The sequence below is a fragment of the Sceloporus occidentalis genome, unplaced genomic scaffold (assembly GCF_023333645.1).
Source record: "Sceloporus occidentalis isolate IW3139 unplaced genomic scaffold, rSceOcc1.0.p SCAF_61, whole genome shotgun sequence".
In the NCBI taxonomy this organism is placed as follows: domain Eukaryota; kingdom Metazoa; phylum Chordata; class Lepidosauria; order Squamata; family Phrynosomatidae; genus Sceloporus; species Sceloporus occidentalis.
Window position 1 is genome coordinate 1,136,725 of NW_028317041.1, and position 25,146 is coordinate 1,161,870.

General features: G+C 38.7%; 1 protein-coding gene across 1 annotated transcript in view; it reads left to right on the top strand.

Moving 5' to 3' along the window:
- LOC149287390 (glutamyl-tRNA(Gln) amidotransferase subunit B, mitochondrial-like) overlaps positions 1-24,944 on the top strand; it is a 39,216-nt gene extending 14,272 nt beyond the window's left edge. Inside the window, exons 5-13 of the mRNA XM_089492895.1 lie at positions 2,371-2,493; positions 7,874-7,987; positions 10,489-10,573; positions 10,898-10,942; positions 12,425-12,617; positions 17,761-17,894; positions 19,038-19,116; positions 23,527-23,661; positions 24,816-24,944. Coding sequence (XP_089349021.1) covers positions 2,371-2,493; positions 7,874-7,987; positions 10,489-10,573; positions 10,898-10,942; positions 12,425-12,617; positions 17,761-17,894; positions 19,038-19,116; positions 23,527-23,661; positions 24,816-24,944 — 1,037 coding nt within the window. The remainder of the gene's footprint in view (positions 1-2,370; positions 2,494-7,873; positions 7,988-10,488; positions 10,574-10,897; positions 10,943-12,424; positions 12,618-17,760; positions 17,895-19,037; positions 19,117-23,526; positions 23,662-24,815) is intronic.
- The last annotated feature ends 202 nt before the right edge of the window (positions 24,945-25,146 follow it).

A 25,146-nucleotide genomic window follows, 5' to 3' on the forward strand; every position in this document is an offset into this window, starting at 1 on the left:
TCTAATGTGCATTATGATATATTTGTTCAGTGACATCAATAAGGTTGGTGTAACCCCCATGGACCTACTCCCCGACCAGACCAGATACACAGAAGGTTACAAAAGTACATACACATACAGATGTACACAATCTCATACACGCACATACATAATCACACGCACCATCACATACATACGCACATAGTTCCAAAGACACACAGTCTCTTAGTACTTGGTATAGGACACTTCCCACCACCCAAATTGCAGCCGCAGGACATTTCCCACCACCCAGATTGCATCCACAGGACATTGCCCACCACCCAGATTGCATCCACAGGACATTGCCCACCACCCAGATTGCAGCCACAGGACATTGCCCACCACCCAGATTGCAGCCACAGGACATTGCCCACCACCCAGATTGCAGCCACAGGACTTGCCCTGCACCCAGATTGCAGCAACAGGACATTGCTCACCACCCAGATTGCAGCCACAGGACATTGCCCACCACCCAGATTGCAGCCACAGGACATTTCCCACCACCCAGATTGCAGCCACAGGACATTTCCCACCACCCAGATTGCAGCCACAGGACATTTCCCACCACCCAGATTGCAGCCACAGGACATTTCCCACCACCCAGATTGCAGCCACAGGACATTTCCCACCACCCAGATTGCAGCCACAGGACATTTCCCACCACCCAGATTGCAGCCACAGGACATTTCCCACCACCCAGATTGCAGCCACAGGACATTTCCCACCACCCAGATTGCAGCCACAGGACATTTCCCACCACCCAGATTGCAGCCACAGGACATTTCCCACCACCCAGATTGCAGCCACAGGACATTTCCCACCACCCAGATTGCAGCCACAGGACATTTCCCACCACCCAGATTGCAGCCACAGGACATTGCCCACCACCCAGATTGCAGCCACAGGACATTGCCCACCACCCAGATTGCAGCCACAGGACATTGCCCACCACCCAGATTGCAGCCACAGGACATTGCCCACCACCCAGATTGCAGCCACAGGACATTGCCCACCACCCAGATTGCAGCCACAGGACATTTCCCACCACCCAGATTGCAGCCACAGGACATTTCCCACCACCCAGATTGCAGCCACAGGACATTTCCCACCACCCAGATTGCAGCCACAGGACATTTCCCACCACCCAGATTGCAGCCACAGGACATTTCCCACCACCCAGATTGCAGCCACAGGACATTTCCCACCTCCCAGATTGCAGCCACAGGACATTTCCCACCACCCAGATTGCAGCCACAGGACATTTCCCACCACCCAGATTGCAGCCACAGGACTTGCCCTGCACCCAGATTGCAGCCACAGGACTTGCCCTGCACCCAGATTGCAGCCACAGGACTTGCCCTAGCACCCAGGTTGCATCCACAGGACTTGCCCTAGCACCCAGGTTGCATCCACAGGACTTGCCTTTAGATATACTTATCGTAACATACAAACACTCTGTCTGTCCTTTCTCATAATTTCTGATTATCTTCCCCTTCTCTCAGTCTCTCCCATTTGTTTCTCCATTTTCTTACTATCTATCTCTCCCTTTGCTTTCCATACATATGTCTCTCCAAACAGGTTATCACTGCTTAGCACCAGGATATGACAAATACCGGCGCTCAGCATCAATAGCCAGCATTAATCACAAAGGCACAGTGAAACTGAGGTCTGTCTGAACAGACTTTGAACTCCCTTTATTTTGGGCCAGTTAGAGAGAGAGCCATGATCTCCCCAACAGGCATTGCTCCTCCAGAGGCAGGCAGTCCATTTTGCCTCTAGAGGTAGCTGGCCCAGTGACAGACACCAGTGTCCTTTTGATCTCCCCAGCCAGCACATCTGACCTCTGGGGTGTTGCACCCACCTCAACCCCATAGTGACGCCACTTTATTTGTTTATCCTTATTTGTAAATCAACCAGATCTGTCAAAAATGCTATGTTTGACAAGGTATTCAATGGGAAACCGTCTTTACTGTAACTTATATAGTAATATTAATAAAAGAAAATCACAACCCAGAAACTACAATACTTTCACATTTTAGAGGATACTGTTCTGCTTTGTATTAATTGCACAAGGTGACTTTGCCTACCTCCACTGACTTCATTTGGCAAAGTACATTTGAAGAAGAGCATAAAGTTATTCTAAAGAATAACTAAGTAAAAGTATTTCCATCATGGTGGGCTAGATGGGCCAGTTGGCTTTTTTATGCTGTCACAATCTGTTTCTATTTTTCTACAAATAAATCTTTCAGGTTTACAATGTGTTACTGGTATATTTTTTTTTTATTTTTTTTTTAATTCCCTTCTCCCTATACTTGTCTTTATGTCTTGTACTTACTGCTTTATATTTGCCAGGGGTTGGCCTTATGGAAATTGTCATGGAACCTGACATGAATTGTGGAGAAGAGGCCGCTGCTGCTGTGAGAGAACTTCAACTTATTTTGCAAGCCCTTGGAACAAGCTATGCAAACATGTCAGGTAAAACATTGTAGTCTAAAATGTGTTTGTTAACATGATTCCTTCCACTTTTATGTTTCATTAACACACAAAGCATTTATGGTATACAGTCTTATCATGTCATGCATTCATTTCATTCAAATGTGCTATTCAACTTAGGCAAAACATTAATTATGCAGATTAGGCAGATCTGTGATTTTATACCTTTCTTGAAAAGTTTAAACCTTACAGCCCCAACCATGTATAGGGTACATGGTTTGCCAAAGGCCTCAAGGGTGTGGTGGTGCTTTTAAGATCCCTTTTCGATGTTTCTTTAAAAAGTTTCAGCAGCCTTCTCTTAAAGTTTTAAAGTTTCTCAACAAGTTAGGTATTGAGGGCCTGACAGATAATGTTATGTGGAAGGAGGGACTACCGGATTGTATTGTGTTCAGGAAGGGGAGAGGGACAATTCTAAAGTGCTGTATAAGGAGGGGCTGCTGGATGGTTATTGGGGGGGGGGTGCCATGGAGGCTTTTGGAAAGTGTGTGGGAGGGCTGAAAGGCATATAAAAAAAATAAAAAGAGAGAGACAGAAGAAACACAAAAAAGGGAGAAGAAAAAAACAGGAAAAATGTTGGTCCTTTTTTTTCGGCATTTTGCCGATAATGGCCTTCTCGGCAGATATGTTTCGCCCACGTATATATCGGTGCATCCCTACTTTCAACCTGCCCCTTCATCCCGCAAGGCGCAGGATGAATAGAAACCCCCCTTAACAGTTATTGGCTTTAGATGAGCAGCCTAGATCTCCAGAGGCTGACTATTCTATAGAACATACACTGGTTTTCCAGATGTTAGTTTGAGTATCCTTGAAACATGGTTGTTGTCAGCAACTTGGGTCTCATCTTTTACTTTTTAAGTAATCTAATCACCCATTTACCCTGCACACTTTATGTGTAACAGTATGCCCCACCAACCCGAACATTGAGCCACCAGGAGCTGGCCAGTCAGGATGTGCACCTTTAAAAGATTGAGCAAGGCCATGTTTGTCTTTGGCAGGAACCCAGATTTTCTTACGGCTATACTCCATCCAGTCCACTATATAATGAGGGGGACCTTTCACCAAGATGTGATGTAAATGTTTACCTTACCGAGAAGGTGGTAGTTTAGTAGAACAGCTTCTGGGAGAAGTGGTAGAGGTAAATACAGTGCGTAAATTTGCACATTCATTGAATATGCATAAAGCTATCCTGAATCTAAGACAAGAATAATGACCCACAAAGGTTTAAGTCTTTATAGCAGGATATATGAGCAGACTAGATGGGTGGAATGATTCTTATCTGCTGTCATTTTAACTTTCTATTCAGTTAGCAGTGGTAAGCTCAAGGTGTTCTGGAACTTCCACCAAACTAATCTAGGGCTGCAACAACTAATCGATAAAATCGATAATAATTGATAACGAAATTCGTTGCCAACAAATGTAATTATCGATTAGTTAAATCGTTTTTTATCGATTATAAAATGAGGGTTTTTTCAGAGCAAATGCACTAAAAAATACCCCTCGTTTTATAACCCATTTCAGTGTGACTCACAGCAGCAGTTCCTACTTACCAGTCCGTCCCTGCAGTCACTGCCAATTGGCCCCGCCCCTTCCTTTCTCCCAGTCACTGCCCATTGGCCCTGCCCATTGGCATCCACACGGCTATCGTGAGTATAAAATTAATATTTGGGCTGCTGAAAGTTAGGGGAAGTGGGGGTTAATTTAGGGGCAGTTATGGTTAATGAGGTGTAGGGTTAATTTAGGGGCAGTTATGGTTAATGGGGTGTTTAGGGTTAATTTAAGGCCAGTTATGGTTGATGGGGTGTTTAGGGTTAATTTAGGGGCAGTTATGGTTAATGGGATGTTTAGGGTTAATTTAGGGGCAGTTATAGTTGATGGGGTGTTTAGGGTTAATTTAGGGGAAGTTATGGTTAATGGGGTCTTCAGGGTTAATTTAAGGGCAGTTATGGTAGATGAGGTCGTTAGGGTTAATTTAGTGGCAGTTATGGTTGATGGGGTCTTTAGGGTTAATTTAGGGGCAGTTATGGTTGATGGGCTCTTTAGGGTTAATTTAGGGGCAGTAATGGTTGATGAGGTCGTTAGGGTTAATTTAATGCTGAGGACTGAGGGTTAATTTAATTTAATAAGGTTAACTTGAGGTGCAGTTAGAGGTAAAGGGGGGCAAATCGAGGGGAATCTAAATCTTGGGGGCAGTGAAGATTAATCCTGTATTTCTTCATAAAATAATTGTGTCAATGTGTTGCGAATGAGTCTGTGAATCTATGAGGCCACTATGGGATATCCGGGGAGGATGGACTGACATATCTGGCATGTCTGGGGGTATGTGGCATATGTGGGAGGCAGTGTGGCAAGACTGGGCTCAAATGTGAATAACTGGGGGGGCAGGTTGGGAAATAAAAACAAGAAATACATTTTTATCAAAGTTTTTTTATTCTGCCGTTTGTGATTAACATCATGTTTGTTTTTTAAATTATTTTAAATAAATGAAAAATGTACATTTATTTTTTTATCCGATTAATTGATTAATCGAAAAAATAAGCGGCCAACTAATCGATTATGAAAATAATCGTTAGCTGCAGCCCTAAACTAATCAGACTTAGGAATAGTGCAGATCTGGCCAGGATGTACTAGTAAGGTAAACAAATGATGGACACACATTTTTCTCTTTTTCTGCTGGCATTGTACCCTCTGCACTGAGGAACCCTAATGTTGATCCATCTTCTCTCTAAAATGTACACCCCATCTGTTCACCTCAATTTGCTGTCATGCTAATGATCCATCACCTGGCTTTTTGTGCTCAATTTAACACAGTGGCAAGTCTACTTTAAAATTATCCGCATAGTAATAAAAAGAGATAAAACATACATTCTTTCCACAGTTGTCACTTTCTCTATGTGATCCTTTTTAAATTAATTTGTCACCTTCAAGTTATTCTCAAATCATCTTTTGAAGATTTGAAACAGACATGCGTTTATGAAAACCTTTTTGCAACTACCTTGTCAGCTTGGTAAAAAATGCTGCTGTGTCATGTTACATTTGTTTGTTTTAACACTTATAAATTAATTATTTTTTTCTCACCATTTGCAACAAATGGTTACAGATGCTTGTTGTTGAAAAAAGTATGCAGTGTCTATGACTACAGTCATACATTTGAAATCTTTGAAGAATGTCTTATTATCCTTATGCCTTTTGTCTAATTGGAAGATATAAACGTTGCAGCAGATTGTTATACAGAAAGAAGATGCTTCACCAACTTGAAAAGCATCTTGAGCCAGATTAATGATGTCTAGCCAATGATGACATTTGTTAAACAGGTTTGCTCAGACCAGTCAGATCTTTAATTCGCAAAAATGACCTTTTCTCTTGAGTGGATAGCTTAAAAATCGTCTCATTTCTGATTTCAGAATTTGATGCAAATTAATTCCCTGCCCACTCCAGCTGCACTCTGATCTAACCAACCCCTCCAGATCCACTTTGATCTTCCCAGACCCTTCCTGCAGAGCTCTGACCTGTCTTCTCCAGTGCCCATCGGATCCCTCCCTTTCTTCCCCCTCTGGGTCCAGCCACCCTCTGCTTTGACCCACCCCTGTCACTTCCATAATGAATAATTAAATTGTTAGGTGTGGTCATGTTCATTTAATGCTCTGAAAAATACCCCTCGTCTTATAATCGGGTTGTCTTATAATCAGACCTCAAATAGGTCTGACTATGAGACCTGGATCCTCCTGTGTTATGCCCCCCCCCAATTTACCGGTGCTTCTGAGTCCCCGGTGCTTAGTCCGGCAGCGTGTAGAGCTCTACTCGATTCACGTAGAGCTCTACACGCTGCCCAGACTAAGCACCGGGGACTCAGATGCAGGGGACCTGGATCATCCTGTGTTATCCCCCAACTTACCGGTGCTTTTGAGTCCCCGGTGCTTAGTCCGGGCAGCGTGTAGCCCTCTACGCGATTCGCATAGAGCGGAAGTTGTCTATGCGAATCGTGTAGAGATCTACACGCTGCCCGGACTAAGCACCGGGGGACTCAGAAGCTCCGGTAAGTTTGCAGGAGGGAGGGGAAGGGAGTGTTAAATGGGGGGCATAAGGCATTTCTGGAGGCAGAGTGCTCTGTGAAATGCCTTTTAACCCCCATTAATGCCACTCTGCCACCAGAAATGCCTTTTAACCCTCTATATGCCACTCTGCCTCCTGAAATGCCCTATACCTCCCTATATGCCACTCTACCCCATAATGTGCCTTTTAACCCCCTAAATGCCAGAGTGGCATATAGGGGTATAAGGCATTTCTGGAGGCAGAGTGGCACATAGGGGGTCAAAAGGCATATCATGGGGCACAGTGGCATATAGAGGGTTAAAAGGTGTATCATGGGGCACAGTGGCATTTATAGGGTTAAAAGGCATATCATGGGGCGCAGTGGCATATATGGGGTATAAGGCATTTCTGGGGCAGAGTGGGAAGCCTGGGGGGCAGATGTGCATAACTGGGGGGGGCAGGTTGGGGAAAAAGGAAATAAAAACAAAATATTTTTCTCAATCATAGCTTTTATTAACAAACAATTGTTCACATAGTTTACATGAATTAACATTTACTGGTAAAACTTTTTTCCTATAGAGTCGTCTTATATTCAGGCTTTTTCTTTTTTTCATAAATTAATATTCAGATTTTGGGGGGGTCGTCTTATAATCGAGCAAATACGGTAATTTGATATATTTCATTTTTACTTATCTGTATCTTATGTTTAAGCTGTTACTGCCGACATTCTGTAAGCTGGATCACCTGGCAGTGCGAAGTATGACTCCAATAAAATGTAGCAATACTAAATTGGCGTTGTTGGATGACATCCAAGGAAGTCTATTGTAGGTTCCAAATGATGAAAAGTAAGGAGGGAAAGGGTGATTTGAGGGAAATGATTAAAAGGAATGTAGGTAAGACTTTATAAGTAAGTTGAGGGGAGGGAGGAAGGAAGAGAGAAGGGGGAGATAGAGAAAGAAATGAGAAGATATACCGGTATATATTCTGTATACTTACTATGCCTAGGTTGGCAGTTCTAGGGGGATGCTAGCCCATCTGCTGCAAAGCAAACCGAGATGCTCCCTGTATCTTTAAAATACAATGCGCCAGGATATGACATCCTCACTGCTCTGGGACTGCAGAGTTTTTCTTTTTTTTTTTTTTTTTAATAAAACTTAGCAAGCTGCTTCAGCCACACTACTTCCCCCTCATCTCCCAAATGAGAAGGTTGAGTGGCCTGTGCAGAGAATATCTTATTTTCATAATAATTCCTGTTCCTTCATTTTCAGATGCTCCAGAGATGTCAAAATCATAAATGATAAACCTTATTTATTTATTTTTCTTGTCACTTTAGAGGGTCAAATGAGAGTTGATGCAAACATTTCAGTTCACCAACCAGGAGAGCCATTTGGAGTGAGAACTGAAATTAAGAACCTCAATAGCACCCGTTTCCTGTCCAAAGCAATAGGCGAGTATCATGTTTAGTAACCATCAAGTTCAACTTAGCTGTTTTTTTTTTAATCAATTCAGTTATTAACTTTCTTCAATAGAGTTCTTTTTACATGAGTACAGACAACTACCGTAAGCATTCTTCCTTTACAGCAGTACTATGTATGTATGCGTGCATGTGTGTATATATATATATATATATATATATATATATATATACACAAACCAAAGGGAGCGGCTGCACACTCAGAAATATTGTTAATATACACAGGCTTTCATTTGCCCGGGTGCTCCAAAAATAGCCAGACACATGTAACCAAAGAAAAATGGGCACTCACGGGTCTTTGTAGCAAAGTGCATTAAGCACTAGTTTATTTCAATCAGCACGGCTGGTTTTCCATATTAGGACATAATAATCATCTGTTCCTTAGCAGGTCTAAAAAAAAAAAATAGGTAAAGATAATCTGATGAACAACAGCACATGACATTTTACACTGCGTCATGATTTATTCAACAAAAATAAAGCTAAAATGGAGAAGCCATATGTGAAAAACTAAGTACACCCTTACTGCTTCCACAGGAAGTAAGATGCTAAGTAGCAGACAGGTGCTTCTATAGTCTAGAAGTATTCTAGAACCTGTCTGCTACTTAGCATCTTACTTCCTGTGAAAGCAGTAAGGGTGTACTTAGTATGCAGAGGAGTTCATGGTTGACTCAATGACTGCAATGTTTCCAGGTCCTGTGGCTGTAAAACAAGCCCAAATCATCACACCTCCACCAGTGCTTGACAGTTGGTATGAAGTGTTTGTGCTGATATTCTGTGTTTGGTCTCTAGAATACTCAAGTAAAACCTTGATGAACTAAAGCAACGATGTAAAGAAGAGTGGGTCAAAATTCCTTCACAACGATGTGAAAGACTGATATAGTCATACAGAAAAATGATTAGTTATCGCTGTTAAAGGTGGTTCTACAATCATAAGGTTAACTTTTTTTTCACGCATGGCTTCTCCATTTTGGCTTATTTTTGTTGAATAAATCATGACACGATGGAATATGTCATGTGTTGTTTATCTTTGGTTGTATTTACCTAACTTTTAGACCTGCTAAGGAACAGATGATTGTTATGTCCTGATATATAAAACCATAGAATTTAAATAGGGTATGCTTTCTTTTTCACATGACTGTGTGTGTGTGTGTGCGTATATATATATGTATATATATATAATGTCCAAAATTAACAATTGCACACCAATCACCACCTTTTTAGCCCGGTGCCAAGTAGCTGCAACAGCAAATCATAAAACATCCAAAAATAGTTACCGGCACTCCAGGGACTTCTTTAAATAATCACTCCAGAAACTGCAGTTTTCTAATCAACGTTTCAGTCTGTTTATTAGACTTTCATCAGGACATGATGTCCTGATGAAAGTCTAATAAACAGACTGAAACGTTGATTAGAAAACTGCAGTTTCTCGAATGATTATTTGAAGAAGTCCCTGGAGTGCCGGTAACTATTTTTGGATGTTTTATATATATATATGTGTGTATATATATATATATATATATATATTTATATATATATATATATATATGTGTGTGTATATATATATATATATATATAGGGGTAGTAGAAGTATTATTAAACACTCATCTACAGACACCAGACAAGCCAGAAGGCTTGCTTTTCCCTCAGAAATCTCATGGTGCTTTCACAACCACAAGGGATTCTGGGTAGGCACATGCAAATAAGGTTAACAATTATCACCTTTGCCTCTATATCCACTTTATACATGGATTCCTTGAAAGTAACTGCCCGCTGTTCAAGTAATCCATGTATAAAGTGGATATAGAGGCAAAGGTGATAATTGTTAACCTTATTTGCATGTGCCTAACCAGAATCCCTTGTGGTTGTGAAAGCACCATGAGATTTCTGAGGGAAAAGCAAGCCTTCTGGCTTGTCTGGTGTCTGTAGATGAGTGTTTAATAATACTTCTACTACCCCTTAAATTTTAGTGGAAGGGTTTCCATCACCTTTTACCCACCATAACTTATGTAATGATATTTCTTAGTTACCCCAAGCCTCAACTTTTAAGCCAGTATCACAACCTCATGCTGACGAGTCCCATGAAGGACGAAACAGCTGTCCATGAGTGGTGATCTGGCTATTGTACCTCTTCCTGAGTTTTGTCTAAAGGCTGTCTTGTACAGCGGGCAGTTACTTTCAAGGAATCCATGTATAAAGTCGATATAGAGGCAAAGGTGATAATTGTTAACCTTATTTGCATGTGCCTACCCAGAATCCCTTGTGGTTGTGCAAGCACCATGAGATTTCTGAGGGAAAAGCAAGCCTTCTGGCTTGTCTGGTGTCTGTAGATGAGTGTTTAATAATACTTCTACTACCCCTTAAATTTTAGTGGAAGGGTTTCCATCACCTTTTACCCACCATAACTTATGTAATGATATATATATATATATATATATATATATATAAATATATATAAAATGTATTTTTTCCCTCAGATTATGAAATTCAAAGGCAAATCAACATACTTGACAATGGAGGAACAATTCTGAATGAAACCAGATCATTTGATCATAAACTTGGGTAAGAATAGATACGTATCTGTGTAAGTACATATCTGGTATTCGAAAGTTCAAGAATATATATACGGGGCCTCCATGCATGTATATTTCAGTCTAGTTGTTGAGTGAAAGATGATATTTGCTAATGCCATCCATATCTGAGATTTGTTTGCAGAACAAGGAACTGAAAAAAATGTAAATATGACATTGACTTACTGCTTATCTCCAAGACCTGCAAATTGCATTAGGACATGGCAGCTAGATGCATTTTTCATTTCCTTATAGCAATCTTTCCATAGCACATATTATGTTAATCTAATGTGGGGTATTTTCTCACGTTTTACAGGTCCACCATACCAATGAGAGATAAAGAAGGAAAACAAGATTACCGGTTGGTAAATTTGTAACTATTTAATAATATATAGATCACGTCACTGACTGTGCCATTGCATTCAAATTAAAGGAACATAATCTATTGTCAGGAAAACAGAGGTTTGTGGAATTAAAAACTTGGGAATTGCAGGGGTTTCATGCATACACTGGATAATGTGTAGTGCTTTAGCTGCATGGTTTGGTCTGTAAGACTGATTAAAAGAAATTTGTTGGCATAGAAAAAAAACTTACTGTCTACTGTTAAACCACACCATTTCGATTTTTCGAAGTTAAAGGGGAATTTGATGACTGTCTTGGCAAAATCAACTGTATCTGCCAAACTGCGTGATGTATGTATGCATGCATGTATGTATGTTTGTGTAAGTAAATGTGTGTATGCATGTAAGTAAGTGTGGTTATATGCTTGTGTGCAGTACCCCTGGGGTAGGCACCACCATGGAATGTTGGCACTTTGAGGTCTGCAACTTGGTTTCATGCAGATAAATGGGCACTCAGGCCCAATAATATTCACTGTCACTGGTATATAGTCATAGGAGTTATGCTGTACCAGCTTCTGTGTCTGGCTCACTATATAATTATAGGAGTCATGCTGTACCACCGTCTGTATCTGTCTCACTATGTAATTATAGCACTCATGCTGTAGCACCGTTTGTGTCTGGATCGCTATACAATGATAGGAGTCATGCTGTACCACCATGTGTGTCTGGCTTGCTATATAATGATAGCAGCCATGATGCACCACCATCTGTGTCTGGCTTGCTATATAATACTAGGAGTCATGATGTATATTTTCTCTTAATAAAAATGAGTGCGGCCCACGCACACATACATTTCTGATGAAAAAACTTGGACACTCCTGCGGTAGGACAAGCTGCTTTAAGCATTGTCCACTCTCAGCTGAACTCATCTCACCATTTTTACATATTATATTTAAAATAGATTATGGTTATCAAATGCTTGATTTGTCACTTTAATAGACCATACATTTTACGGTTCAAGTTGCTTTTTGTTTACAAATTCAAAACTGTATCAATGTTTATAATATTAGAAGGTGTAAACCATCGGACCAGTCATTGCCTTTCGTTATTTTTCTCCTCTATCAAGTTATTCTTTCCTCCTTGTTATTTTATGCTGTCCTTTGGGGTAGTGTAAAGGAGATAATTTAGGACAGGATGTTGATTATATATATTGCAGTTTCTTCAACCTTATCACATATATTTTCTTTCCAGATGAGAAGAAGAAACCCTTACATTTAATCTAAATAGCCACTGAACAACTGCACCAACTGAAGAAAAACAAATAACAGAAGCAGTAGTTAGTTTATAGTTCTAATAATTGTTTTAGCTGTGCCAAAGGATGTGAATGTGACAGTTCCCCTTTAAGTTCCTTAACCGAGTTAACCTCTACACTTCTGCAAACACTTTAACAATGTAAATCCATTTTTTCTGTTTTGTGCATTTTCTATTCCACTTTCTTCTAGCTTTATGCCGGAACCAAACCTTCCTCCTCTAATACTTTATGATTCATACTCATTGCCTCCTGCTAACGTGGGTCCTGAACAAGTTGTAAACATTGACTTGATTAAGAAAAAGATGCCGGAACTCCCCAGTGTCATCCGTGAAAGAGTTGTTGAGCAATATGGAATATTACCAGAGCACAGTTATACCTTGGTGGTAAGTGCTTGCTGTATTTATATATATATATATATATATATATATATATATATATATAAATATATATACAGTTAAAATAACAATATGCATTTTTAATGAAGAGAAATTATTTATTAGGAATGTTACCAATGTTATGTGGTAAAATCATTTTCATGTCTTTAATTCACAACATTTCAAATCCATAAAGTGAGGAATCAAGAATTATGAATATGATCTATGGGTGAAATATTTTTCATTTACAAAATAGATGAAATGTATAAATAATGAAAGAGCTGTATTATGAATGTCTGCCCTTCTGGTTTAGTGAATATACCCTAATATGTTTCAGCCCATGTTTTGCAGGGAATTCTACAGAAGTAAAAATGTCCTATAGTTACATCTCACTGAGTTGCATCGCTACTCACTAATAAAAAAAAAAAATCAACTCTTATAAATGTTTATAAATCAACATCACCTTTGGTGTACACAAACTTTTGCACACAGTCTCTGCTATAGTTAACACCTAGCCTATATTTCATAGTACATTTATTAATCCTTGTAAGGCATTTCATCATAACCTAAAACAATTATGGTCTCGATGCTGATTTTGTTTAAAAAGAGTCTCATATTTTGAAGAATGTTTTTTTTTTTCTAAAAGAAATTTTGCTTTAATGGGACTTAATTTAAGTGGATTTAACTCTCTTCTCTGAAACGTGGTTCATAGAGCCTTCCACTTCCAGCTCTTTCCATCAAAGTCTGTTTATTGTTTCAAAATGTCAAAACTATGCTAGAGCCAGGGGCAGTACACCCAAATCTGAATCATTGAAAGCAGGAGCTCAGTAACCAACAAAAGCCCAGTATATTAAGGCGAAAATGCTAGCTATCGTAAAAAGTGAAGTAATTTAATACTTATATTTAATATAATTATTATGGATACAGTGGGTGTTTTGTCCTCACCTCTTTATAGTTGTGAGCAATGTCTAATGTCTTTAAGCACATTTAAAGTCTTCTAAAACATAAAGCACGCATAAACGTCCTTCCAGTAAGATTTTTATGCAGTCCTCACTGTGGAAGCAAGTGAAGAACAATTGTATAAAATGCCCTGACAATATTTATGTGAAGGCAGGTAAAATGTCCGGGCTGGAAAATATAATTCTGAATAAATAATGAAAGACATTGAACAAATTTAATAACAACAAATTATGGTTTCCAGAAATCAATTATAGTGTTGTTCTATATTTAATGAAGTTAAAAAAAGACATCAGGTCTGTCAAGTTCAAACCTTTTAAGGACATTCTCTAATTATGTAGATCTAGATAAAGGCCAATTTCGCTTTAGGGAGTATAAAAAGGTTAATTCATGACTTCAGTAGGTATTCACTTATTAACCCCTATTAATTGAAATCAGATTGCTGAAAAGTATCCTCCCTAGTCCAACTTTTTCTTTAAAGATTTCATATTATCTAGCCTCAAAACTGCCATAGGTAATGCATTCCAGAGGTTTACTGTAAAGAATTCCTTCCCATTGTTAAGTTGGAAGTGGTGTTCTTCCAATCTTAGATGGTGGCCTCTATTAATTTGCTCAGTCCATGGGATGAGCAGTGCCCCTAAAAAAACATTGTACTGACCTGACATTTGTTATGAGATGGCTACTTTAAATGTATTAGTCCATTGTGTAGTCTCTCCAAATGTAAAATAGCATTCTTTTGGATTGGTATCCAAAACTATGTAACTGAGGTTGAACCAGAATTTTGCATTGCGGCACAAAAACAAATATTTCCTGTGTCCCTTTATAAAATACCCACAAAAAGTCCCAAATCAATTTACAGTCACATTGGTTGCATTTTAGGAACAAAAGTTAAAATTTGTCATCAAGCAAAAACCCATTACCACAACTTTATACATACTATAGAAACACAGAGACAAAAATTAGGTTAAGTGCCACGTCTTATAATTAATCCTATTTTTTCTTCACGTGTTTTCTGCAAGATTTTGTGGAGCTCCCCTGTTGAACACCTGTATTATATTTTAGGCTTTGGGCAAACTTTAAATAGGGTCTGTATTATTCTTCCCAAGATATAAACAGTAATATCTGTGTGCACTTTCAGACCTATGCCCTTTTATCTTTAATATATAACCACTGAATGTGTTATTAATCCACTTTTTTTTTTACACTTATTTACACAAAACAACATTGATACAACTGGGCATTTTATTTCTTAAATGGAACCTAAATAGCTAAATGTGTTAAGGATTGTAAATGTATAATGATATTCAGTACATATAAAAAGACTGTTTTTTACAAATGAGCTATTAGAGAGAAGGCTCCTTATGAACTTGTCTTATTTATTGACGCATGATATATTTGGTTTAATGATAGTGTTTCTATTATTTCGTCATATATTTCCCCTTTACGTCTTATCCAAATATACATGTTTATTCTAAAACCCATGAGCTCATACACAAAACATTGTTAATGACACGGTGCATTAACAAGAGCTAAACACCTGTTGTGTTTGAACTGCCGGAAGAGTTGAGTCAGCCTGGCAAGTGTAGTGAAGTCGGTAATCTAGAATGTTTCATCTCCTCTGATTTTATCAGCAACCCACAGTTTAGTGAATGAACCATTATTGACTTATTTTAGTAGAAGCAGTTTCTTGTAAACGTCATCTTACAGTATAACTGTGCCGCTTTGGTAGGAATCTATACGCTGCTTTTGAAGTCGCCCTCACCTTCGTTTCCAGAACTAATTTTAGTTTTACATATATGCCATAATTAACATACAAAATAAAAATATCCTTTAAACATGTCCATCTGTATTTATTTATTTGGCCGTAGAGCATGGATTCTCTCACCCACCACTTAAGTATTAGGTGATGGCTGCCTTATATAACAGAGAGGAGGGGAGTATGAAACTTTCATTAGATATAAGAAATTTTGTCTAGACCAGGAAGCTCATCTGAAATATTTATCACTCCCAGAAAGTCTTCCATTAACCCATGGTCAACTCATTTTTACACTCATTAGGTTGCTGAATAACTACATAGGATTTTTTTAAAAAGAGTTTTACAGTTGATTATAGATCAAACAATCTTTGTCCTGGCTTTTCTCCTATTCCTATTTAATTCCTGCAGCAAGATTATCAAACAACTACATCAAAGAAAAGATAAGACAACAATATCAGGCAAGAGATGAGAATCTGTAGATACATCTCTGTCCTTTTTAACCTTCTAAGTTACTTCAAATACTTTTAATATATGGTCGTTATATAAATAGACATGTATATAATTCAGGGTAGCCTTGAGAGTTTTCTGAGGCCTTTCATGGTAGCGCTGCGTAGATTGTTGGCGCTATATAAAAAAAAAAGTTAATATCCCATTGTCGTATTTATTTTTATATTTAATTTGAAGTCTTTTTGTTTTGTCTTTAGATTATAAAATCTGGGGAGCAGTTTAAATATGCCATCATATGAATCGTATGAATAACACATATGTTTAGTCTGTGTCACATAAAAAAAAAAAAAAAGATAATGTTAACTACATCGTTTCCGTTCCAAACACTCCCCAAAAAAGGCTGTGGAAATATTAAAACTACTAGAGCCAAATTTGTATGTTAACATGATGCTATCATGTGTGAAAACAAAATGAAGAACCTGAGCATAAATAGACAGCAGCTCTTTGCCCGAATCGTGTATGATTGTCATGTGCCCTCTGTACAGTTGCATTTCCGTTACTGTGGCTTTAGTTTGATGTTTCCTCCTTTCCTCTGATTTATGTCTGTTTTCCTTCTGTTCCAGCTGTGCTCATTGTGTTTACTGCCTCTCAGTCCATTAACTGGACAGATTTTGCATGCAGTAGTGATTTTCACCCACATTTCATTGCAATTGCAAGTTGCATAGTCTGCAGAATGACTTAGTATGTTACTTTGGATAGGATATTATAAAGTGTATATTCCTTATCTAACAGAAGATTCGTCAGCACAAAAATGTGTTTACATAACTTGAAAATATACTCTTTTTTTTTTCTATCCGTTCGCAAGAGCAGTGCAAGATTTCAGGGTTTCCCCTCAAAGTAAAAACTCAAAGTCAAGGAAACTTGAGGGCAAGATTTAAAAACCATTGCTATAGAGATCAGTTGTCGTGTTGCTCTTTTTTTGCCTGTATGAAGTTTAACCTATTTTTATCCAAGCATTTTAAATGTATTTAATCAAAACAAATGTTGAACGCACAATTCTTGTTTGCTGTTCATGTGGCCATGGACCTTGCCGTTGGACTGGCAAGGTTCAATTTTTCATAGCTGTTCCCCTATCTACATCTCCTCACGTATCTCCATATACACATCATACACATCATACACAGGTATTGGAGCCTCCAACCATAAAGTAGGGGAACTAAGGGCAATAACATGTGGGGGGGCATATTTCGTTGCCCCTTCTTTCAGCTGCTTTGGACACTTCACAAACAGGGACACCTGGGTTCTCCTGCAGCATGCCCATAATACAAAGAAGGACCACTTTGATAAAAGGAGGGAAGCCACAAAGCTCAATTAAGTTGAAATGCAGCTATACAGAGCTTATTTCTTCATTTTTTAACTAGCTTCATATTACATTCAAAATATTAATACAGTTTATAAAATACCACTCCGAGTATGACACACATCACAACTCCTGTTAGCTGCGGAACTTTTTGGAACCTAGCAATACCTTTACTCTTACGTGATGATCTTTGCCTGTTCTGTGCACTAATCTCTACCTCGTGCTCGTATGCAAGACTTCTCAAGGGCCATTATTCTTTGGCATGCCATACCCCAATGTGTTGTACTTCTGTGGAAACACCTCTCCTTCTGCTTCCTCTCCTTTCCTAGGCTCACTCCTGCTGTGAGGAGCCCCCTATACCCTCACAGCTAAGTCTGCTAATACTATTTATTTAAATGTTTACACTGTGGGTGGCTGCCCTACCTCAAACATTTTTACCTTCATCTTATGTGTAATATACCCCCACTGCCTTGTAGATAGGTTGTAAGGTTATTTGATCAGAGCCCATCTCGCCTTTATTTTTATATGATGTCCCATTGTACAGTGTTATGGAATATGATGCTATGTAAATCAATAGATTTTAATCTTTTTTTTCCTTGACGTCTTTTTTTTTTTTTTTCTCTTTGTTCTAGAATGAGGATGGATTACAAGACTACTTTCAGACTGTGGTGAAATTGACCAACATTGACCCTAAGAAGATGATTGGATGGATAATAAAGGATTTGCTTAGTCACTTGAGACTTCACAATCTTACTGTCCAACAGAGGTGGCATCTAATTTTTATTCAATGAATTTCCCTGCATCAATTAATTTGTGTTCTAGTAAAGTTATTATTTTGGTGGCAGACCTCAAATGTCAGATAAGATCAGAAGAAATTGCAGTTGTAACAGACATTCTAGAGCATATTTCATGTAACTGTGTAAAGAATCCAGTTAAATGTCATTCATTGTCTATGAAATAGCACAGTACTGTGCTGTGTTGGAAATGTTGATTGCACAGACCATAGTGGGGTTATTGAAGTAAACTTTATATGCAAGAAGTGAAGAGCACTAAGCAGTAGAAAAGGGGTGAGATTTCAAAATTGTGTATGGGGACTACTTTTATTCAACATTGAATACCTAGGAATGCCTCCCTAGTATGTGCCTTTGGCAATCCACAAGTTATTTTTAATAAACTGCTTCGTCATGGCAAACACCTTCTTTTTTGCTCCATTTGACTTTGTGATATTCACCTTTGGCCAAGGCCTAAAGCAGCAGTTACAGGGGGCAGGTCACCCATTTGGGTGGTCAGGCCCCCAGTGTCCCACTACTCAATGGGCCAATCAAGGGAGATGTTTGATCTCACTAACCAGCCCATTTACACTATGGAGGATATGCCGACTCAGCACAGCCTCCATAGACTGCATTAGAAGGCACTGCACGCCTTTAAGACACAGAGCGCTGAGATATGATGCCATATTCTGGTGCTCCATGTCTTAAATGCATGGCGCGCAAATTTAATGCGGGGAAGACCCTTACCACGGAGGAGGTCTAGGAAAGCATGGAATGCAACTATATCTCTGTCTATGGTTCATAGAATTCAGCAACATTGAGGCTTACACAGTACTCAAAAGTTGACACCACCCACTCCTCTGTCTGTTCCCACATATTTCTTACCTTTCTTCTTCACCAACTCTAGATCTAAGATGATCACCTGTACTATAATTTAATCATCAGCAAGGTCTGGTAAATCTAACAATTTTCTGGATATCCAAACAATTTTCAAATATGGCACAAATGTAATTTCCAAAATTTTAACAGCCAGATCCTGCAATGAATCATGTGTCTTATGTTTAGGTGGAGTTTGTAGATGGAAAACAGAGATTGAGGGATTAAGAAACTGTCACTTACTCTGTATTTTCTATTCCTAGCCCAGTCAAAGCAGTGTCATTAGCTGAACTTCTGACCCTTTTAGAGAATGGGGACATCTCCTCTTCAGCTGCTAAACAGGTATGTGTGCCAAACAGCTGTCAGCCATACGTATATTATTGCTGATTTAATAAAACAATGTATTCGCCATCAAATATTGTTGGAAATAAAGTCACATGTGAAGACTTGCTGCAATCATAAAAGGATCACATAGGTTCTCCTAGAAGTTACATAAAGTTACAACTCTAAAAGTAACATGCAAATGTATTTTATATATGTAATAAAAAACTATTAGTGAGTAGGAGGAAAGAGTGCTATCTGATAAAACAATGTGCGGTGCTGAATTGATGAAGGGAGAATAAGTGTGAGTACACAACTAGTCAACCATTTAAATTGCTTGCAGTGGCAAGACGGACTTATATTGCACAAAACACATGACAGTCTATTAATATAGGCCATTAAAATACCATAAGAAATGTTTCCACTGCATTCCAAAATTCATCCACATATCAGCCTGTATGATAAAGCAGACAGAAGCCCAAAATGCCTCCCATTCCCACTAAAACCTTTAACTATAGTCTGGTCATAACAAAAGATCACTGTCGCTATGATTTGAACACTTTATTTAGCTGATGAAGCCATTAAATGTAAGTCTATAGATGGTTTCTGTCCTGCCTGAAAGGTCCCATGTTACACTGTTTTTTTCATGGGATGTTTATTTTTAGTTGAGTGTCACCCATACTGGGTAGGATTGAAAACATTGGATTTATATCTATTTGTGTCTTTATTCTGGTTGTCAGTTGCTCTATCATTGAATCATTAGCTGAACATTTGAATAGGATGCAGCGTTATGTAGTAAATTATGAAATGGCAAGCTCGCTGTCTTTCTTTCTGTGATATCCCAATACGCATAGTTGACAGCTTTCACCAGCGCCAACGCTTGTGGGAGCTTTTCTTCTCTTCTATTTAAAATAACTGCAAGGCGAATCCTGAGCCTTGACGAGTTTTCCAAGTGCAAACTTCTAAGTGTAAACTGGTAAGTGAAGAGATAATTGCCAGGAAGGAGCTGAAAGACAGGAAGGAGGGCAAAATATTAATTTTAGACTAACTGTTGTCTAAATAGTTTTGTGACCTTTGGGATACCAGGTTGGGAAATGCCACTCCAAGTGTCAAGAGCGAGGGGCTGTATTGTTGTGAGACGTGTGAGCAAGTTGCTTACTAAGATATTGGATCTAAGGGAGCAACTAGCATCCTTGAGGGACATTGATAATATGGAGTGGAGCTTTTCCCCTTACTGAGCAGGCACTGGCTGAAGTCTATGTTGGTGAGGGTAGAGGTGGGGAGGTATCTAGAGCACAGGGCTAGTTAAGCTGCAAGAGGGGAAGTATGGGTAATAGAATAAGCGACACTAGCTCTGGACTTGCTTAACCCAACATTTTGTGCAAGGATTCTGGGGAGATCAGTTCAAATTTGGCATTACTGGAGCAGGCTGATTTAGCTAGCAGCCAGGTGAGTAGCCTCTCTAGTATAGATGGGAAATAAAAGGCCAGGAAGCTTAGACAGGTTGTGGTGATGGGGGACTCAATTATAGGGAAAGTAGGAATGGTGTAATCTTCAGCCAAGATCCTGAATGCCGAATAGTTTGCTGTCCCCCAGGGTGCTCGGATTCAGCTTGTTGTGGTCCAGATGGACAGGTTATTAGTTACCACTTTGTTACAAAGTTCTAAAGATACCCAAACTGTCTCTAGGTTCTCCTCCTTACCTTACATTATTATTTCTTACATAAAGGCTACCCCTCCTTCTTTTCTGCCTTCCTTCTATTCTTTGTGTAGAATGTAAGGAACCCCAGTTAGCAAGGAAAATATGGTAACTCCATGGAATACATGGTTATTAAAAGAGCTCAAAAGAGCAGACTTTTTGACCGCTCTCACTATTGGCAGGTAGTAGTTCTTAAAGACTTGATGTTGGCAATTATAGTACCTCTTCACAAAAAAAGTAGCAGGGAAAACTAAGCCAACTGTCTAAAACTAGAGGGTTAGAGGCTTATGTATACCGTAAGGAAATTCTTTACTGAGAGAGTGGTAGATAAATGGAACAATCTCCCAGCAGAAGTGGTGAAGGTTAATACAGTGAGGGAATTTAAACATGCAAAACCTTTTTTAAAAAGACCCACTTTTTTAAGGATGCCTACAAACTTACGTCCTTCATCACATATTCCTTTAGTTCATCTTTCCTAGTCCTGTTCCTGCGATATTTATAATAGTGTGGCTGGTGTAATACACCCTAAATCCCTCTAGATTTTAAGCTCATTTAAGCAGGGCCCTTCTCACCTGTTTCTGTATGTCATCTTGTTGTGTTATATACTATGTCCTGTCTATCCTTTGTACAGCGCTGAGGAATTTGATGGAGCTGGATAACACAATTATAATAATAATAAAAAGAAGAATTCATGGCATAGGCATCCCATCGGTATTGATTTTTTCCTTGGGTTCTATAAACCTTCAAAAAATATTTCATATGTGTCTCTATATTCATCTATGTTTAAGTGAGTTATTATTATTATTATCTTTTATTTATATAGCCCCAACAATTTACGCAGCGCTTAATACAATACATATATTTAAGGGGTACGAGAAGACGAGAATTGACAGACTAAGACAAACCGATACAATAGGTGGAGAGATTGAGTTGAGTTGACAATATTGTCCTATGGAATTTACTGTCAAGTAAATTCTTGACTGGAGTCTTACAATCTAAAACAGCTTTTCTTTAAACTCAATCACTTGAAGCTAGACTCAGTTTGGGCTTCCCTAGTTCAGAGGGTATATCAGTCAGTGTTATTAACAAATCACTTTGATCCCTTGCCACACAAGAGAGATAAGACTGCCTGATAAATCTGATAGCACAGTTGAGGATTATTTAAAAAAAATTTTTTTAAAAATCGGAAATTCCCAGAGTTTGCATAGTGCTTTGATCATCTAAAAGGAACTCTCTACTTGGATTCTCTTTCTTGGCAAAGGTAATCAGAAGGCAGATGGAGTTTAACCAAATGTGGAGAGTTATGGCTGTCTTTAATTGGCATGAAAATGTGTTTTATATAGCTTCCTAGCTTTGCGTAATTCATCATGTGTGTACTGCTATATTGACACTGGGGATCCTGCCGTTCACCTCCTTTATCACAGTTAAGGGTCTAGGAGATCCCCTGCAGATTTGTTTATTCTTCTGCCCAGAGCTTGAAGTCAATGGGGTAGCCCTTGCTGTACTCTTATTTCCCTTCTGCCCTCAGAGGGTATACTTCTTTCCTTATTTTTGCCACTCTGCTAGGACAGTGGTTTATTGTTCTCCAGAAAAGTCTGGTGGTCTTACAGAGTTACACGTCTGAGGGACAGAACTTGCTGCCATCCCAGTGCTTTTCTTTAGAAAAGGCCGGTCTGTATATTGTCATTTTATACTGGTCTTCCCTTGGTAGCTGCAGAATACCCCTAAAAAAACCCCTGGTTTCTTCTGCTTGTCGTATCCCTGCTTCTAGTCTAGGTATTACGGCTCAGTCATGTCACTTGTGGCTGAGAAGCAATCATCACCGTGGGAGGGCTTTGCAGACAGGCCGTTTCAATCTTTTTCAATCACTACAAAAACATTGATGGTATCATAGATTGAATGTGTATCCTAGAAATGGGCGAGAGAGACATATCCTTGTAGCAAGTATGAATGCTGAACCAAGATGTTTACTACTTAAACATCTTACAACATTCTCACGTGTAGCTCAGGCATAGCATATTTGTATACGTAATAGAATTACACTGTGAAGTCTATACTAAATAGAGTATCGACAGTGGCCAGCCAATTTCAGATTTGCTGTTAGTCATGGTTGCTTTTACCTCTGAATGTTATTTATGAAACCATGAGATGAGCCAGTGCCAAAATTCCTGGTGCAATGCCTTCTGTAAGGCTGTCTAAAGCTTATTCTGTGAGCCTTTAAAGCTGTAGAAGATAATGGTAGCAACAGCCCATGAATATGAGTGTTGTAGTTGCTTATGCATGCATCCCTATTATTAATGTATAAGCACTGTTCATGCACACACAGGGTTGTCATCTGTATGCCCGTGCATTCAGTACTGTATAATGTCCATGTGAAATACAATATGTGAGCTTCCCAGCTTTTCATGTTTTGCATTGTCTAGATACATTTTCCAAATGGTTTATTTATTATAGTCTGAATTATGTCTATATCATGTTGGTTCTAAAAAGCAATTAAGATTTTTTCTCCTCTCTGTCTTTTAATCTGAAGCTTAATTACATTAGCAACCCTCTTCAGTAGACTCATTAGCGCAAGGGCAATTGTTAGATCATGCATTAGAAGTACTGCAAAGTGGAAAATCTGTGATCTCGCGTTAATCGAATAAGCATCAATCCGAGAAAACCCAAGAGAGAGGATTACTGTTTAATTCAAAGACAAGTTTCTTCAGCTTCTTTGCTCATGCTAATTTCTAGGTGTTCCAGGAGCTCTGCAAGGGCGAAGAAAAGACTCCAGCACAGATTGTTGAGGAGAGAAATCTTGGGATTCTCAAGGACAGAGCACGACTTGAAGAAATCTGCCAAGGAATCATAGACAGTAACAAGACAGAGGTATTGTGCTATGAATATATTACAGCTATTCAGCCCGGGAATGTAGATTACAATTGGCAAATATTTAGCGGAAGCATATTATATTCAGTATGGCAGTTATAAGAAACAAAAGTTATGGAAGTGAAATTTATTTTTAATTGTCCTTGGTGTTTTGTGAAATTCTGTTTACTTTCTCATATACTTGGACTTTTCCTTTTTCTTTTTCCCCCCAGCAACTGTCATTGTTGTTTAGTTACATGAAAGCCACTCTCCCTGTCGGTAGAAGGGATCTGTACTAGACCCTTACTCCCTTTTTGGTGCTAATAGCATTTATCTGTCACTGTAGGAACAATGGCTAGTTAACAAAAATATATACTTTTAAACTTTAGTGGCTCTCTGGATGAGTTGGGGTTTTATGTCTTTTTTTCCACTATAGTAACAGTTTTGATACTGTATTTTACCCTTTTTGCTCCCATAAAGCATTGTCTATTAGATGTGAATACGTACTAATGCCATACAGCATATTATTTCAGGGTGCTTAGAATAAAATTTCACATTAGAATAGACGAATCGCCTAAGATTTCAAATAACAGCAAAAGTCATATTGTACTCATCCTCATACATGAGGTCATGTAAACGCTGTAGCTCATGTCAATTAAAATTACACGCGTGTTCTTTCCTGTTAGTCATATAATACAATTCACTGAGAAATTCGGATCTGTCTATCATGTCTTGCCACAGCACAGATTAATATATAATTTCATGTTTGGGCAAAGTGAACAGTCCTGGACATATCCCAGCAAACACCAACATTAAACCAAGACAAATAACCAAAAAATAGTGATTTGTATGCTCAGTGAGTACCCCCCCCCCCAAAAAAATAAAATATATATATATATATATATATATATATATATAAACCTTAAACATATATGAAGTTGTAGTAGACCACAAATCACTGTTTGGTTATTTGTATGTATTTTTGTAATAAGGAAACACAAAGGGTCACCGTGCAGGTCGTGGAGGGTTAAGCCCCTGGTATTTTATTTACTTATTTATTAAACCAGAGCAGTAGTGTCTGTTTTACCATTTAACAATCCCCATTGCCTTTTCCTGCTCACATCCACATATGTATGTACCCTTTGTGTGATTTTTGTCACTCTCTGTTTTGCCAGGTTGCTGCAATAAGACAAGGAAACCTTAAAGTTGTGAATAAACTGATTGGCTTAGTCCAGAAGACTACAAAGGGTCGGGCAGACCCTGTCCTCATAAAAACAATACTTGAACAGAAAGTGCTGTCATAGCTTTCAAGACTTCATGCCGTTTTAGTGGATTCTGTTTTGACAACCTGCTGGAATATTTATCAGTGACTGTATTTCCTCTTTATTGATTTATATGTTGGAAATGGTCCCTTTTGTACATAGATATCTATGAAAAAAAATTATATTGACATTATCATATTGCCTAATTTTTATGGAATTTTACTTTATTCAGACAACACTTTCT